Source organism: Leucoraja erinacea, chromosome 15 (assembly GCF_028641065.1).
Source record: "Leucoraja erinacea ecotype New England chromosome 15, Leri_hhj_1, whole genome shotgun sequence".
Lineage (NCBI taxonomy): Eukaryota > Metazoa > Chordata > Chondrichthyes > Rajiformes > Rajidae > Leucoraja > Leucoraja erinaceus.
In genome coordinates this window covers 35,940,862-35,954,218 of record NC_073391.1, presented here as the reverse complement: position 1 = coordinate 35,954,218, position 13,357 = coordinate 35,940,862, and the positions used below count along the sequence as shown (strand labels likewise).

The 13,357-nt window shown below is 42.3% G+C and overlaps 1 protein-coding gene across 4 annotated transcripts in view; it reads right to left on the bottom strand.

The window, feature by feature from the left end:
• The window catches only part of herc4 (HECT and RLD domain containing E3 ubiquitin protein ligase 4), a 57,953-nt gene extending 50,516 nt beyond the window's left edge, over positions 1-7,437 (bottom strand). The window contains exons 1-5 of one of the 4 annotated variants that reach the window (XM_055647173.1): positions 7,218-7,437; positions 6,498-6,797; positions 5,505-5,664; positions 3,659-3,735; positions 953-1,174 (exon numbers count right to left, since the gene is read on the bottom strand). In XM_055647173.1, the coding sequence (XP_055503148.1) occupies positions 953-1,174; positions 3,659-3,735; positions 5,505-5,664; positions 6,498-6,723 (685 nt within the window). In that variant the 5' untranslated portion in view covers positions 6,724-6,797; positions 7,218-7,437. Of the gene's footprint in view, positions 1-952; positions 1,175-3,658; positions 3,736-5,504; positions 5,665-6,497; positions 7,041-7,066; positions 7,198-7,217 lie in introns of those variants that run through there. The other 3 variants (XM_055647174.1, XM_055647175.1, XM_055647176.1) reach the window with 3 other exon arrangements.
• Between the last annotated feature and the right edge of the window lie 5,920 nt (positions 7,438-13,357).

Genomic DNA, 13,357 nt, shown 5'->3' with positions numbered 1-13,357 from the left:
TAAATGAAAGTATGTTAAAACAGAAAAGTCTCACACACACACTTGAGCATTAACCCATTAGTGAAATGTAGCTGATCTCAGCTTTGCAAGTACTGTATTTCCCAGCGAAGACGCACCCCCATTTTGAGTTGCTAAATTTTGTAAAAAGGTTGGCGGGATAGGATCATGGGTTAGGTTTAAGGAGGCAATGAGGACCGGGGAGCCTCCATCTTCGCCTGTCCCACAATGCACTGTGCGGTTCAGGTCTGAGGGACGGGGACTTCTTGGCTCAGGGTGATCAGATAAGAGAGAGCACGCGCGAGAAAGAGCAAGAGAGAGAGAGAGAGCGCCCGGGACGGAGCAGCCAGCCTTCCGCACAGTAGCTACCCGCCAACCACTACCTCCACCGGTTGCACCATGCCAAAGGGCACCGTGGCTAGCTGCCGGGCCGGCCGGCAGAAGGTGCCGAGATGGCGGCTGGTTCCGCTGTCCAGTCCCTGCGGCTGCTCACAGCCAGCCAAGCTACCAAGTGAGTTGCTGGCATGATCCCCGACCCCCTCCTGCTCAACGCTCCTGCCCTCCCCACAACTTTACCTCGGGCGGCCCAGCCAAGTTTACTACTTTGTGCAGCCCAGGCTAAGGCAACCAATCTCAACCTCATTGAGTCTCCCGAGGCCATGACCTCTGTTGGCCTAGAAAAACTGATAATCCGGCAAGGCTCTGGACCCAAGGGTGCCGAAATATCGGTATTTACTAATATCTGTATTAATAACCTGTATTACTAACTTATTCAACAGAAAATTTGACAATTAAAATCTAAAACAAGATCTAGTCAGCCACCTCTTCCTTAACTTGTCCTTTCTCAATATATTGTAACAAATACTCCATTAAAAATAATGCATTTGCTTCTCGCTGCTTCATTGTTTGTTCTTGACAGATTTAAGAAATGTTTTATAAATTTTGTAACACTCACCAATTTCATCATTCAGACCAAGTTGGCCGAATTTGTTGGATCCCCAACCAAAAACAGCTCCTGAGAGTGAAAGTGCAAAACTGTGTGCTCCACCTGCCGCAAGCTGAACAAAAGGAACACCATTTAAAGATCTAATTGGCTGCGGTGATGGCTGGTTTCCAATATCTCGACTTAATCCCAGCTGCCCATTCTTATTCTGTCCCCATGAGTAAACTTGACTTCCTGAAAGACAGTTTAAAATAGGTGTAAAGGGGAAAAAATGCATTATCTTAACATGCATAAAATAGCTACCACATGCTAGACACCAAATCTCCAACACAGAATGACATAAAGTTGAGCTGAGAAAAGATCCAGATGACAAGAACATACAAATCCAATGAAAGTTGCCAATATAGCATCGTGCAAATTAGCTGAAAGCATGGGCTTAACTGCCTCCAAAATGCTTTACATTGCCATTCTTGCCTCAAGAATCATATATTTAAATCATAACTTTTTGCAATGAGCAGACACTAAAACAAAACTGTATTATTGAACTACTCTCTATATACTTCCACCTTTATGCACACAGTAAACATTGAAGAGTCAGGCACAAGACCGGGCCCTTCAGCTCATAATGTTTGTGTCAAACCATCACATATCTACTTCCACATAACCCATGGGTATCTCTTCATATGCCTATCTAAAGATCTTTTTAAATTAAACTAACATTGCTGCTTCAACCACTACCCCTGGCAACACATTCCAGGTGCTCACTACCCTCTGTGCAAAACAGCGCCCCATCTATCTCCTTAAAATTTGCCGCTCTCACTTTAAAGCTATGCCCTCTAGTAATTGCTTTTTTTTCCATCCTAGGAAAAATACTATCTACCCTATCGATGTCTGTGATAATTTTACAGAGAAAAGAATACAAGTCTGTCCAGCCTTTCCCTATAGCCAATACACCCTAATCCAGTTATCAATCTGGTAAATCTCCCATGTACCTTTCCAAAGCCTCAGCATACTTTCTGTAATGGGGCGACCAGAGCTGCACACAATATTCCAGAAGCAGCCCAATCAAAGTCTTATGAAGCTTCACCAAGATTTCCCGACTCAGAAACACAAATGTCCTGACCTACAAAAGAAAGGGCACCAAATGCCTTTTTTTAACCACTCTGTCTACTTGTGTTGCCACTTTTAGGGAGTTATTGACTGGGATACCAAGATCCTACTGCACATCAATGTCATAAAGTGTATATTTTCCCCTTTCATTTGGTCCTAAAATGCAACAGCTCACACTTGCTGTCATTTCTCCACCTCTTTCTGTAACTAATCCAAAACCCACTGTATACCTTTGACAGCCTTCTACACAGTCCGTGCTCCAGCAATCTTGGGTCATCTGCAAACTTACTAACCAGCTCGTGCACGTTTACGTCCAAGTCATTTATATATATACACCACAAACAGCAACGGTCCCAAGCAGATCCCTGCGGAACGCCACTGGTTAAAGATCTCCAGACTGAATATTGTCCTATCACCAAAACCATCTGCTTTCTATGAGTAATCCAGTTCAGAATCCATACACCCAAGTCACTAATAATTCCTTGCCACTTAACCTTCTGATAGGCACAAAATGCTGGAGTAACTCAGCGAGTTAGGCAGCATCTCTGGAGAAAATGGATAGGCGACGTTTCAGGTCGGGACCCGCCTTCATAATCTTCTGGATCAGCTTAACATGGGGGACATTCACAAATGCCTTGCCAAAATCCATGCAGACATCTACATTAACTCACCTACATAACTCATTAACTACATTTTACACCACCTCATCATATATTATTTATTATGAAATCAGAATTTTCTCATTTAGTCAGGAAATACTTAGGAAATACTATCACAAAAAATAAAATCAACAATAATTCTTAATTTACCATGAGCTCAGGGAAACTATTCCCTTTGCAGAGTTATGAACATAACTCAACATTCAGGCAGTTATTTCCCTCTACAGATGTTCATGAACACTCAAATGTTTTCCTTTCTGGACTTTTATACTAGATCTCTGGTTTCCTCAGTGTTATGCTTATGTTTTAGATATAGTATTAAAGCTCTAAAACCCATGAAAACCGAGCAGGTGACCTGCATAAAGGGACAAGTTGACATATTAGGTTTAGATTTATTATTGTCATGTCTAACGAGGTACAATGAAAAATAGTTCATGAAAAGTCTATTGTCTGCAATGAAATAGGTTGGAGAATCATGGAAGGACTGATAATGATGGGAAGAAGGTGTTCCCGAGTCTGGTGGTGTGAGCTTTCAAGTTTCTGAATCTTCTGCCCGACAGGAGGGAGGAGAAGGAAGAATGATTGGGGTGGGAATTGTCTGTTGGCTGCTGTCATGAGGCAGCATTAAGAGTAGATGGTGTCAATGTTGGGAAGTTTGGTCGGTGTGATGGACTGGGCTACATCCACAATTATCTACAATTTCTTGTGGTCTTGGGCAGACCTGTTCCCAAATTAAGCTGTAATGCATGACATAATGGATCATGGATGCACTCTTCCACAGATTCTAATGAACTCAGATAAGTTTTGATGCAACCCAGTGAAAGGAGAGTATTTATTCTCAGTTACATCTGCTACAGAGGAAGACAAGGTAATTAAAGTAGCCTCTGTGACTTGGAGTAATCAGCAAATAGCAATTGCCAGATTCTGTACTGCCAACATATTTCCCTACCTTTTGACAAAGCAAGGGAATGATGGTAACCACAGGCCACTTGTGCTATCTGTACGTCTACCAAAGCCTTTAGATTCCTAAAAGAAAAAGTAACATATAAATTAAAGTTCTAGCTTTTCAGAGCACTATAATGGGGAACAGTTGCTCAAATTATTGTTTTGTTCATAAACACTCAATTTAAGTAATGAAGCAAAGGATTTGAAACAAAATGCTCAGTCAAAAAAGTAGAACGAATTTCAGATGCTCGTTTACAAAAAAAGTGCCGGAGTAACTCAGCAGGTTAGGCAGCATCCCTGAAGAACATGGATAGGTGACATTTCAAGTATGGCCAGGAGATGAAGAAAAACAAAATAGTTAGGAGAAGAGATAATATTAATGACAAACAAATATTAAGAAATAATTATAGCAGAGGAAATAATTCAGGAAAACAAACAAGAAACACACAATACAATAATAGTTACATAATTCTGGTGGGAATTAGCTACAGATTTGCATGAAGTACTGATATTTAGTGAGGAGGGAACATGGAGAATCATTTCAAGACAATAATGGGCCTGTCCCACCTAGGCGACTTTTTAAGGCGACTACAGGAGACTATGCAGTCGCCACATGTTCGCGGGTGGTTGCCGGGGAGTCGCCTTCATGGTCATGAGTAGTTCCCGCATTCTCGGAACTAGTCGTGGCTTCATTCTGGTTGCCACAAATTTTCAACATGTTGAAAAATTAGCGGCGACCAGTAAAGCTGCCATGGAGAGTAGCGAGAATTCTCATGCCGTAGGAGCAGTGGTAGTGGGTCGCCAGGAGGTCGTAAAAGTTGTCTCCACTCCGTCTCCCCCCCCCGTCTCCCCCCCTGCCCATACCCCAGAAACAAAAAAAACGTTTGCTCACCCGTGTCCATTCAGTTAAAAAATTATTTTAACACTGCTAAAGCCCCTTCCTGTGCACAGTGGCTTAGTGTGGCCCATCCTGCTGGTTTTGTAGCACTGTGGCTTTGCTCTTTTAAAGGAGTGACCCTTCCTGTGCACTGTGCTTTCACCACCTTAATTACAGTGCCAACCTTCCTGTTCATCGTGGTGTGTGTCTGTATCACATTGGCTTTGCTCTGTTTGAATTTCACTCAGACAGCGCCTGAAGTACTGATTGGGACAGGCGCATAAGCAGCAGAAAAGGCAACAAATGTCTTAACTATATTCAGGGTATTTTTTGGAATGATATTCATCAGAAGCAATAGAGAAGGCAAGATTTGCTCATGAGTAACAAACCAATAACATGACCAATTTATAAAATAATTCAATTAAATATTATTTAAACTACAGCAACAATAATACTGCTTAAATAACTACTTTAAATGAGTGTGAAATGAACTGATAAGCTGTCAATGAGTACATCTATAAACAGAAAATATTCAAAAGCATTTGGTAACATACAAAATGAATATATCTAAAAAGGCAAAATTACAATTATATCTGAGGACTGAGTACTTGCAATTAAATTATCATTTCATATTGATGGGATAAACCAGAAATATACTGACCTGGTATTTGCAGCAAATATCTAACTAATGAAAAGTGGTCAAGGAAAGTCAGCCTAGATTTGTGAAGTATATCTTGTGATGTTTATCGCAAAGTATTGCTAAATGGACACAACAGTGAGCTGTACATCCAAGTCAATTGCTAACTTCAAGAAAGGCGGCAGGAAGCTCAAAACTGATTGGTAATTTTGAAAATGGACTTAATCTTAAATTGATATCTTCATGCAATTAACATATTCATTCAAACATTTCTGCATCATATACTATGAACTTTAATAAATTAAAAAAATTACATTAATACATTAGACCACTCACCTAGGAACTCTGACAAATTCTTCTGCGGTAACCAAACCCAATTGACCATCTTTGGCAAAACCCCACGCAAACACTTGACCATTGTCATTTAATGCCAGTGTATGCATATCTCCACATGAAACAGCAATGATATTCTGAGCATCCAGAGCGCCAACTTGCTCTATACAGCAAAAGAAATATGGGTTAACTCTCTCCTTCTTGTGCACTTCAACAAAACAGTGCTTTGTTTGTGCTGACCGTGATGCCCATCTACATTAATCTTATCGTCCCACATTCGGCCTGCATCATTCTACGCCTTTCCTATCTAAGTGGCGTTTAAACGTCGTAGTGGTATCTGCCTCCACGACCTTCTCTGGCAGACCTATCCAGACATTCACAACCATATTCACAGATCGCCATTAAATTTCTCTTCTCTCACCTTTAACCTGTCTTCTAGATCTAGATTCTCCCCCCCCCCCCCATTAAAAATGGTGACTGTATAGACTTGGTGACTTATCACCATCTAGACATGTTAACAACAACAAAGTGCTGGAGTAACTCAGCGGGTCAGGCAGCATCTCTGGAGAAAAAGGACTGAAGGTTTGAGTCTGAAGAAAGGACCCGATCTGGAACATCACCCACCCTTTTCCTGTATATCTTTGGTAGCATATACAGTTCTTTGGTTCTACTAACAGCAACAATTTTTTGCTGCACGAGACATGTAATGGTCTGTTTTATTTTCCTCCAGACACAGCTAACCATGTTGCACATGCCCAATTAGCTTCTGCCAACTCTTCACAATCGTTATGCAAGTTTGGATTCTCGTAGTATGTTTAAAATGACGACTGAAAAAATAATCTGCTGCTTGGAGCTATCAAGAAGAACAAATAGTATGCAGAGCAAAACACAAATTGCTGGAGGAACTCAGCTCGTCAGGCAATATCTGTGGAGAAATCAATAGACGTTTCAAGTCAGGACTCTTCATCAGACTGGTATTTACTGAAAATTACTTACCAGGTCGTTTTGTTCCTTTTTCGTGTCCCAACTGCCCCTGATCGTTGCATCCGCAGGTATAAACAGTACCATCATCCAGCACAAAAACCGTATGCCTCCGGCCACAACCCACTTCTTGAACCCTTCTGCTTTGAAAGAATTCGCAGGTCCTCGGTTCTACAACTATCTCCTCGTCTATGCCACCTAGTCCAAGCTGCCCGAACGATGTGTTTCCCCAACACAACATGGTCAGTTCTGGAAGGATGCGCGTTCTGCAGCTTTTCTTCGGGAGCCACTTCGGCAGTCGAGCTGACACCTACACTGAGTTTGTCAACACACACACATAAACAATTGTATTAATCAACACGGTGTAACGAGGTGCCCAATAAAAACCCCGCCGTCGCGGAGATTAGCCGCCGACTCGACCTTTACTTCAGTAGCCGAGCCGGAGGGGGGGCGTTTTTAAAGGACCTGTTCCGCACAACTTTCCCAATAAAAAGGCCCAACGGGCGGGGCCTTTGGAGAGCGAGGGACAACGAGAGACACCGAGAGCGAGGAGCATCAAGCGCAAGCTGTCTCCGCTCTGTCACCTTGCACGTCTATAATCACTTGGTTCAACGCCCGGCTCATCCTGAGCTGAGCTGAGCTGAGCTGCGCTGCACTGACCCGCCCCGCCCCGCCCGAGCCGAGTCGCGCCGCCGGCACCGTCACTGAAAAGCTTCCAGAAAGCTCAAGAAGCACCTTCTCCCACCGACTCCAACCACCGGATGTGACGCCACAATTCACCGGTGACAGCACGCGATGGCTGGCTCGCTCGCTCCCATCGCTGAACCCAGTGGGCATGCGCGCCACTCGAAGAGCTTTCTCCAACTTCAAGTTCCCTCTTTCTTGTCGTCCTACTAGTGACAAGGGCTTTCTCTAACTTCAAGTAAACCTCGCATCTCCTCTCTCCCTCTTTCCCTCCCCCATCCTAGTCTTCCTTCTAGTTTCACTCGTCCTGTTGAGCTGCACTTGACTGTATAACCCGCTGCCAACAATCGACCATTGTGGGCCACAATTCTTTGATTATCGTTGATTTTTTGGATATCTTCCATTCATTTGTCCTAAGTACCGTCTATATATCTATTTCCCCTGACTCTCAGTCCCCAAACTGCGGAGCATCTTGGACTATACAGCTCACCCCCTCTATGACACACTGGTCCACCTGAGGAGCACAAGATTCAGCAACAGACTGGTTTCACCAAGATGCTGCACAGAAAGCCACAGGGGATTATTTCCCCCCTGTGGCTATCAAACTGTACAATTCCCCTTCTGTCATGGGTAGACTGACTCCCCTTCACACTCCCCAATCTTTGCACATCCCCGATCCTGGACTTTCCACGTAACTTTCAATTCGTGTATCTTGCTTGTTATGACTGTTGGCTGACCAATTTCCCTCCTGGGATAAATAAAGTTGTATTGTATTGTAAGAAGGGTCTCAAACCCTGTCGTCTTGTTGAGTTTCACTATATATCTCATCACCTACCCCAGGGCCAACAATGGACCAGTGTGGGCTCCAGCTTTCCTTGATCATCGTTGCTTTTTGCATATCTTTCATTCATTTGTTTTATATCCCTCTATTTTACCTATATTTCTCATCGCCCTCTCCCCTGACTTTCAGTCTGAAGAAGGGTCTCCATCCAAAACTTCACCCATTCTTTTTCTCCAGAGATGCTTCCTGACCTGCTGAGTTACTCCATCTTTTAGTATCTATCTGCGGTGACTATACCCAATGGCTGGTGGTATGAAGAAGGGTCCTGAGCCGAAATGTCACTCATCTTTTTTCTTCAGCAATGCTGCCTGACCACTGAGTTACTCCAGCACTTTATGTCCATCTTTGGTGTAAACCAGCTTCTGGAAGTGGCGGTGCTGTTAAGAGCTGCGGCTCGCCTGCAGTCCGTCTGTTTTTACTTTTTTTTGTTGTTTTCTTTTGTCTTGTTTTAGTTAAATTTTAGTTTATTAGCTTGCGTATATGGGTGGGGGTGGGGGTGGGTGGTGAAACATGTTTTTTGTCTCTTCCTTCGGGGGAATGCGACTCTTCTTGTCGTATCCCCCTTCTCTGCCTCCGTCTGAGCTGAGGCCTAATGGCGGAACTGGCGGCCTCCAACTGCGACCGACCTTGAGGCTCCGGAGGCAGAGCCAGCCAGGACATACCAACACGAGGCTGGCCGACTTCGGGCTGTGGCGGCATTCCGGTGGCGGTGGCCCGGCTTCGGGGCTGCGCTGGCGTTTCGGCGGCGGCGACCTGAATTCGGGGCTCGGCTGCGGGCCCAGCGGACGACATCGTCGGGAGCTCGCAGGTCCCAGGTTCGTGACCTATTTTTCCAACAGCTGCGTCCGCTGGACTGGAGGGCGGCAGCTTCGACCACCCCGGGCCATGGAGCTTGAACCGGCCTGTTCGCTTGAACCTGATTTACCATCACCCGGCGGGGTCACAACAACTGAAGCCTGGATCGCCTCAGTGCAGAGGGAGAACAAGGAAGGAAGAGACGGAGACTTTAAGACTTTTGCCTCCATCACAATGAGGAGGTGCCTGGTGAACTCACTGTGGTGGATGTTAATTTGTGTTTATTGTATGTTTTGTTATTTATTAGTATATGTATGACTGCAGGCAACGAAATTTTGTTCAGACCGAAAGGTCTGAATGACAATAAAGGAATCTCTAATAATTTGCAGTTTGTGATCTCCCAGCTGCCAAACACGGAGTGAGTGAGGTTAAATGCAAATTGGGAGGAACAGCACCTCATATTTATAACCCGGCAGTTTGACAATTAAACGATAATAAAGCAATGAATCACATCTCCTTCTTCTACCAGTTGAGAAATCCTGCTTACAATGGCTTGGTTCAGAGAACTTGGGACTGTCACTGTTCTGGATCTTTGTCCAATTGGAAGTTCAATGATGTTCACTTGCAGAATGAGATTATATACTCAATTAGGGATCCTAGCAGTATTCTGGATCGTGATCCAAGTAGCATTTCAGTGAGGCTCACTCACAGCATGTACTTATTAAGCCTGCACTTCTCTCATCTACAAACGACAACATGTTTTTGAAACTAGGCTGACAACCATGTTTTGCAGTCTGTACCTTTCCCTTTGCCCTGCTTATTGTACTACATAAGAACATAAGATATAGGAGCAGAATTAGGCAAAACCTTGAGATCAGCTGATTGGTCCTGTCAATCACCGCAATGAAGGTACACCCCTTCCTGGGGTGGGGTGGGGGCTGGAGTATAAAACCCTGGATGCCTGGCCATGAGTCAATCATTCTGCAAGATCGCGAGGGAGAGGCCATGACTGTCATTCTAAGCTGTGAATCAGCTGAACTGTGAGTCTGCAATGTACTTGCAATAAATGATTTGTAAGGTCCAACTGTGTAAGGAAGGAATAAATGCTTTATTAGGTCCGACTGTGTTTGGTCCAAAAGTCCCGCCCATTTCGTGACTTTTGCTTAATGGATAGGTCACGCTGATTGCGTAATTTCCGGTGAGTGCAGAAGTTGCGCTGATTGTGTAATTTATGGTAAATGCAGGGGTTACACTGATTGCGGAAGTGCCGCTGACTGCGGTCGCGCCACAATGGCGAGGCCACGCTCAGCCATATGAGTAGATTCAAGAAAGTTTACTGTCATATATATGGTGTGTGTGAGTGTATGTGATCGGTGAAAATAAGGTTATGATTGTTTAAAAAATGTTGAGATCAGCTGATTGGTCCTCTCACCTGTCAATCACCACAATGGAAATAACGCCCCTTCTGGGCAGTGGGGGGGTGGGGGGACCATAAAACCCCGGATGCTTCGACATGAGTCGGTCACTGGAATATTTTGTGTTTTGCATGATATGACTTTTAAACTGAGTAAACAAAACACTAGATCGCTGAATGTATGTATTATTTTCTGCTGGATGCTCCCACTCCATACAAAGCATTCTGATACTTTTCTGATTGTAGTGCCAGATGATTTATTTAATTCCTAATAGATGCCACAGATAATGCTGGCAGTTATTTTCAATCCCTCATTGCCCGTCCACTTCAGCAGTTAAGTGTCAATAATGTTAGTGAGTATGTGGTCTTACACGGGCCATATGTATAACCAGAGTTTCCATCCCTAAAGGACATTGGTGAATCTGATGAAGTTTTGTAGCAAGAAAGTGATTTTATGATTACTGTTGTCCTTTTGAAGCCCCTTGATGTGCAAATGAGTCCATAATTCGTCCACAGATCAGTTTTTTTGTGAGAAGAAACAATTTATTGCCAGGGTGACCTTTGTGCTCATTTTTTATGCTCTTTATTTATCTGGTTGGTTACTAATTACATGTTTTCCTTTCTGAATTACTTTAGTTACGATGATGGCATTTAAAAAACTTTTGGATAGGCATATAGATATGCAGGGAAAGGAGGGTTATGGGTTATGTGGCAGTAAACATGTAATGGCTTTGCCATTATGATCGAAGGGCCTGTTCTCATGCTGTATGGTTCTCAATGATGTTTACAGGGAGAGTGTGAAAATTAGGTGCAGCAGCTGTGCCACCAAAGTTCTGCTGACTATAATAAGTAGACTGTAACAAGGGGAAATTCATATCATGGCAAAATATAAATTCGATGCTGGAGGGCGGGAATTCAGTTGTGGGAAGTGCTGTACGATTGTGGGGTAGGTGTGATATACGATTTTGGGCCATGAGGTATAGAATTGTTTTGTGATTGGTGTAAGGTTGTCAACTAGCACTGCTGAAAAGCAAGTAGATCTAACTAGCCGCCTCATATTTATATCAAAATTGTACAATTTGTGCTTTGTAATATTTGTGCTTTGTTCAAATAGGTATGAAAGGTTCATATAATTAGGAACGTAGCCAGGCTGCCCTTTAAAATTGTTCAAGTGAGTGGTTTCTTGTTTTTAAGCTGTGACTTCACACCTGCATTATGTTACTCTGCTCATTGGCTACTTTGCTTGTAGACAATTTGTATACGATAAGCAACAGTTGTTCAGGACATTGCAACTCCGAGTGGTGCTGTATTTCAAGACCTGGTATTAGCCTTCCGCTGCTTGATGATGACGCTGCCTAAAATTAGCTTTCCTGCTGACTTGACTCAGTAGCAATAAAAGACCCATTCTCCCATTCTCTCAGAATGGCACGTTCTGAGAGAAAGGAATAAAGTGATTGAAAGCAAGCCGTGTGTTACTTAACCAGCAAAATAAATCTTCTTTATGGTAAGCTTTCATCTGATTTGTCGGTTTTATTTATTTATGAATCATCATCAAGGAAAGACCGAAGCAATTTAGAAATTTTTTCAGTGAAGAAAAAATTAGAAATACAATTGTGGATGTATGTAGCTTGGCAGTTTCTCCGCTTCAGTGATTGAGTTAATATATGTAATGGTATACATTTCTCACTGCATTTAGTCACTAAATAGAATATTTGTATTAATTGCTGTTCAGTGCTTGTGGTAAGCCAATATTCAAATGTACATTGTACTTGGATTGCTTGGAACCTAAATAGTCATGCTACAGCCAGATTATAAATAAATATCTGTTTTACATCAACTTTAATTCAAACTATTAATTGGCAACCAAACTGAGTGCTGTGAGATTCCAATATGTTTTGTTTAATAAGTTAGAACACACCTATTGATAAAAAATGTATGTTGCTTCGAAACAACTTAACCTTTGTACGTTAATATAATTTATCTGCTCATTCCTAGAGAACGGTTTAAAAAAGACGAAGCTTGATAGTATCTTCTGTTACTATTGATAGTGTAACCTAAATATAAATCATTTTTAGTCTTTGATTATGTTGAGTGATCAATGCCTCATCTGTTTGAGTTTTTGGTGTTGCTCACTGACATACTTTCTATAGTTTTAAATACTAAGGGTGGTGGATTTCTGAGTATTGTCAGTTACAGATGAGAGTTACTGGAGAAACACAGCTGATACTGTTTTTCAAAAGCTGAGCACTTTAGAAATTTGTGGTATTTAGAGTGCAAATTTTGTGTGATTACTGAGAGATGAGCAGAAACTGGTAACATAGAAAGAATATTTATGTTGCAATGTGACAGGTAAGTTATCCTGACAGTGTGAATCTATGCAATAGGATAATGTTCATTGTTACATTTGATTCAGAAGTACTTGAATGAAAAATTACTTATGAAATCTATGTGAAGACATTATTTATGTATTAAATATATTATGGTTATCCTATTGACCAAATTTTAATAGGTTATGATGAATATTACGGTGTTGGAGTCCTTATGTACAAAAGAAAAGCGAAGAGTTTTGTTTAGAAGAGGCATTTCTTAGTATTTTATAGTTATATTTATTTAAAGACAATACCTCAAGTATGGTGAACTGCTGCACAATTCTGATGTTTGCTGAGACAATGTTGGAGGCAAATCAAAATTAAAAATTAGAAATATCAATAATCACCTGGTGTGGCCACATTTCTAAATGGTACCATAGACTTTCTAACTCCAATACAGTACATTTAGATTTTATTGCGATTTTATTGTCTGAAGAAGGGTCTCGACCCGAAACGTCACCCATTCCTTCTCTCCAGAACAGAGCCTCGATTTCTCTCATCATCCAGGATTTCTTACTCCAGCCTGCCTTGTCATTCACTTTAACAGGAACATGCATACCTTGAGCTCCAGCTATCATCCCTTAAAAATGTCCTACTTGCTGGACTTTTATAGGGATGTTATAAAACCTAGTTATTCAATCATGTTGACCTTCTGGGAACTGTGCTGTGCATATTCGGACTGTTTGATCTGATTTATTCCCAGGTTGAAGAACCAAATGATTTTCTACATGCATTGAAAAATCAGGTGTAAGGTTAGTACTCACGGCTCGTG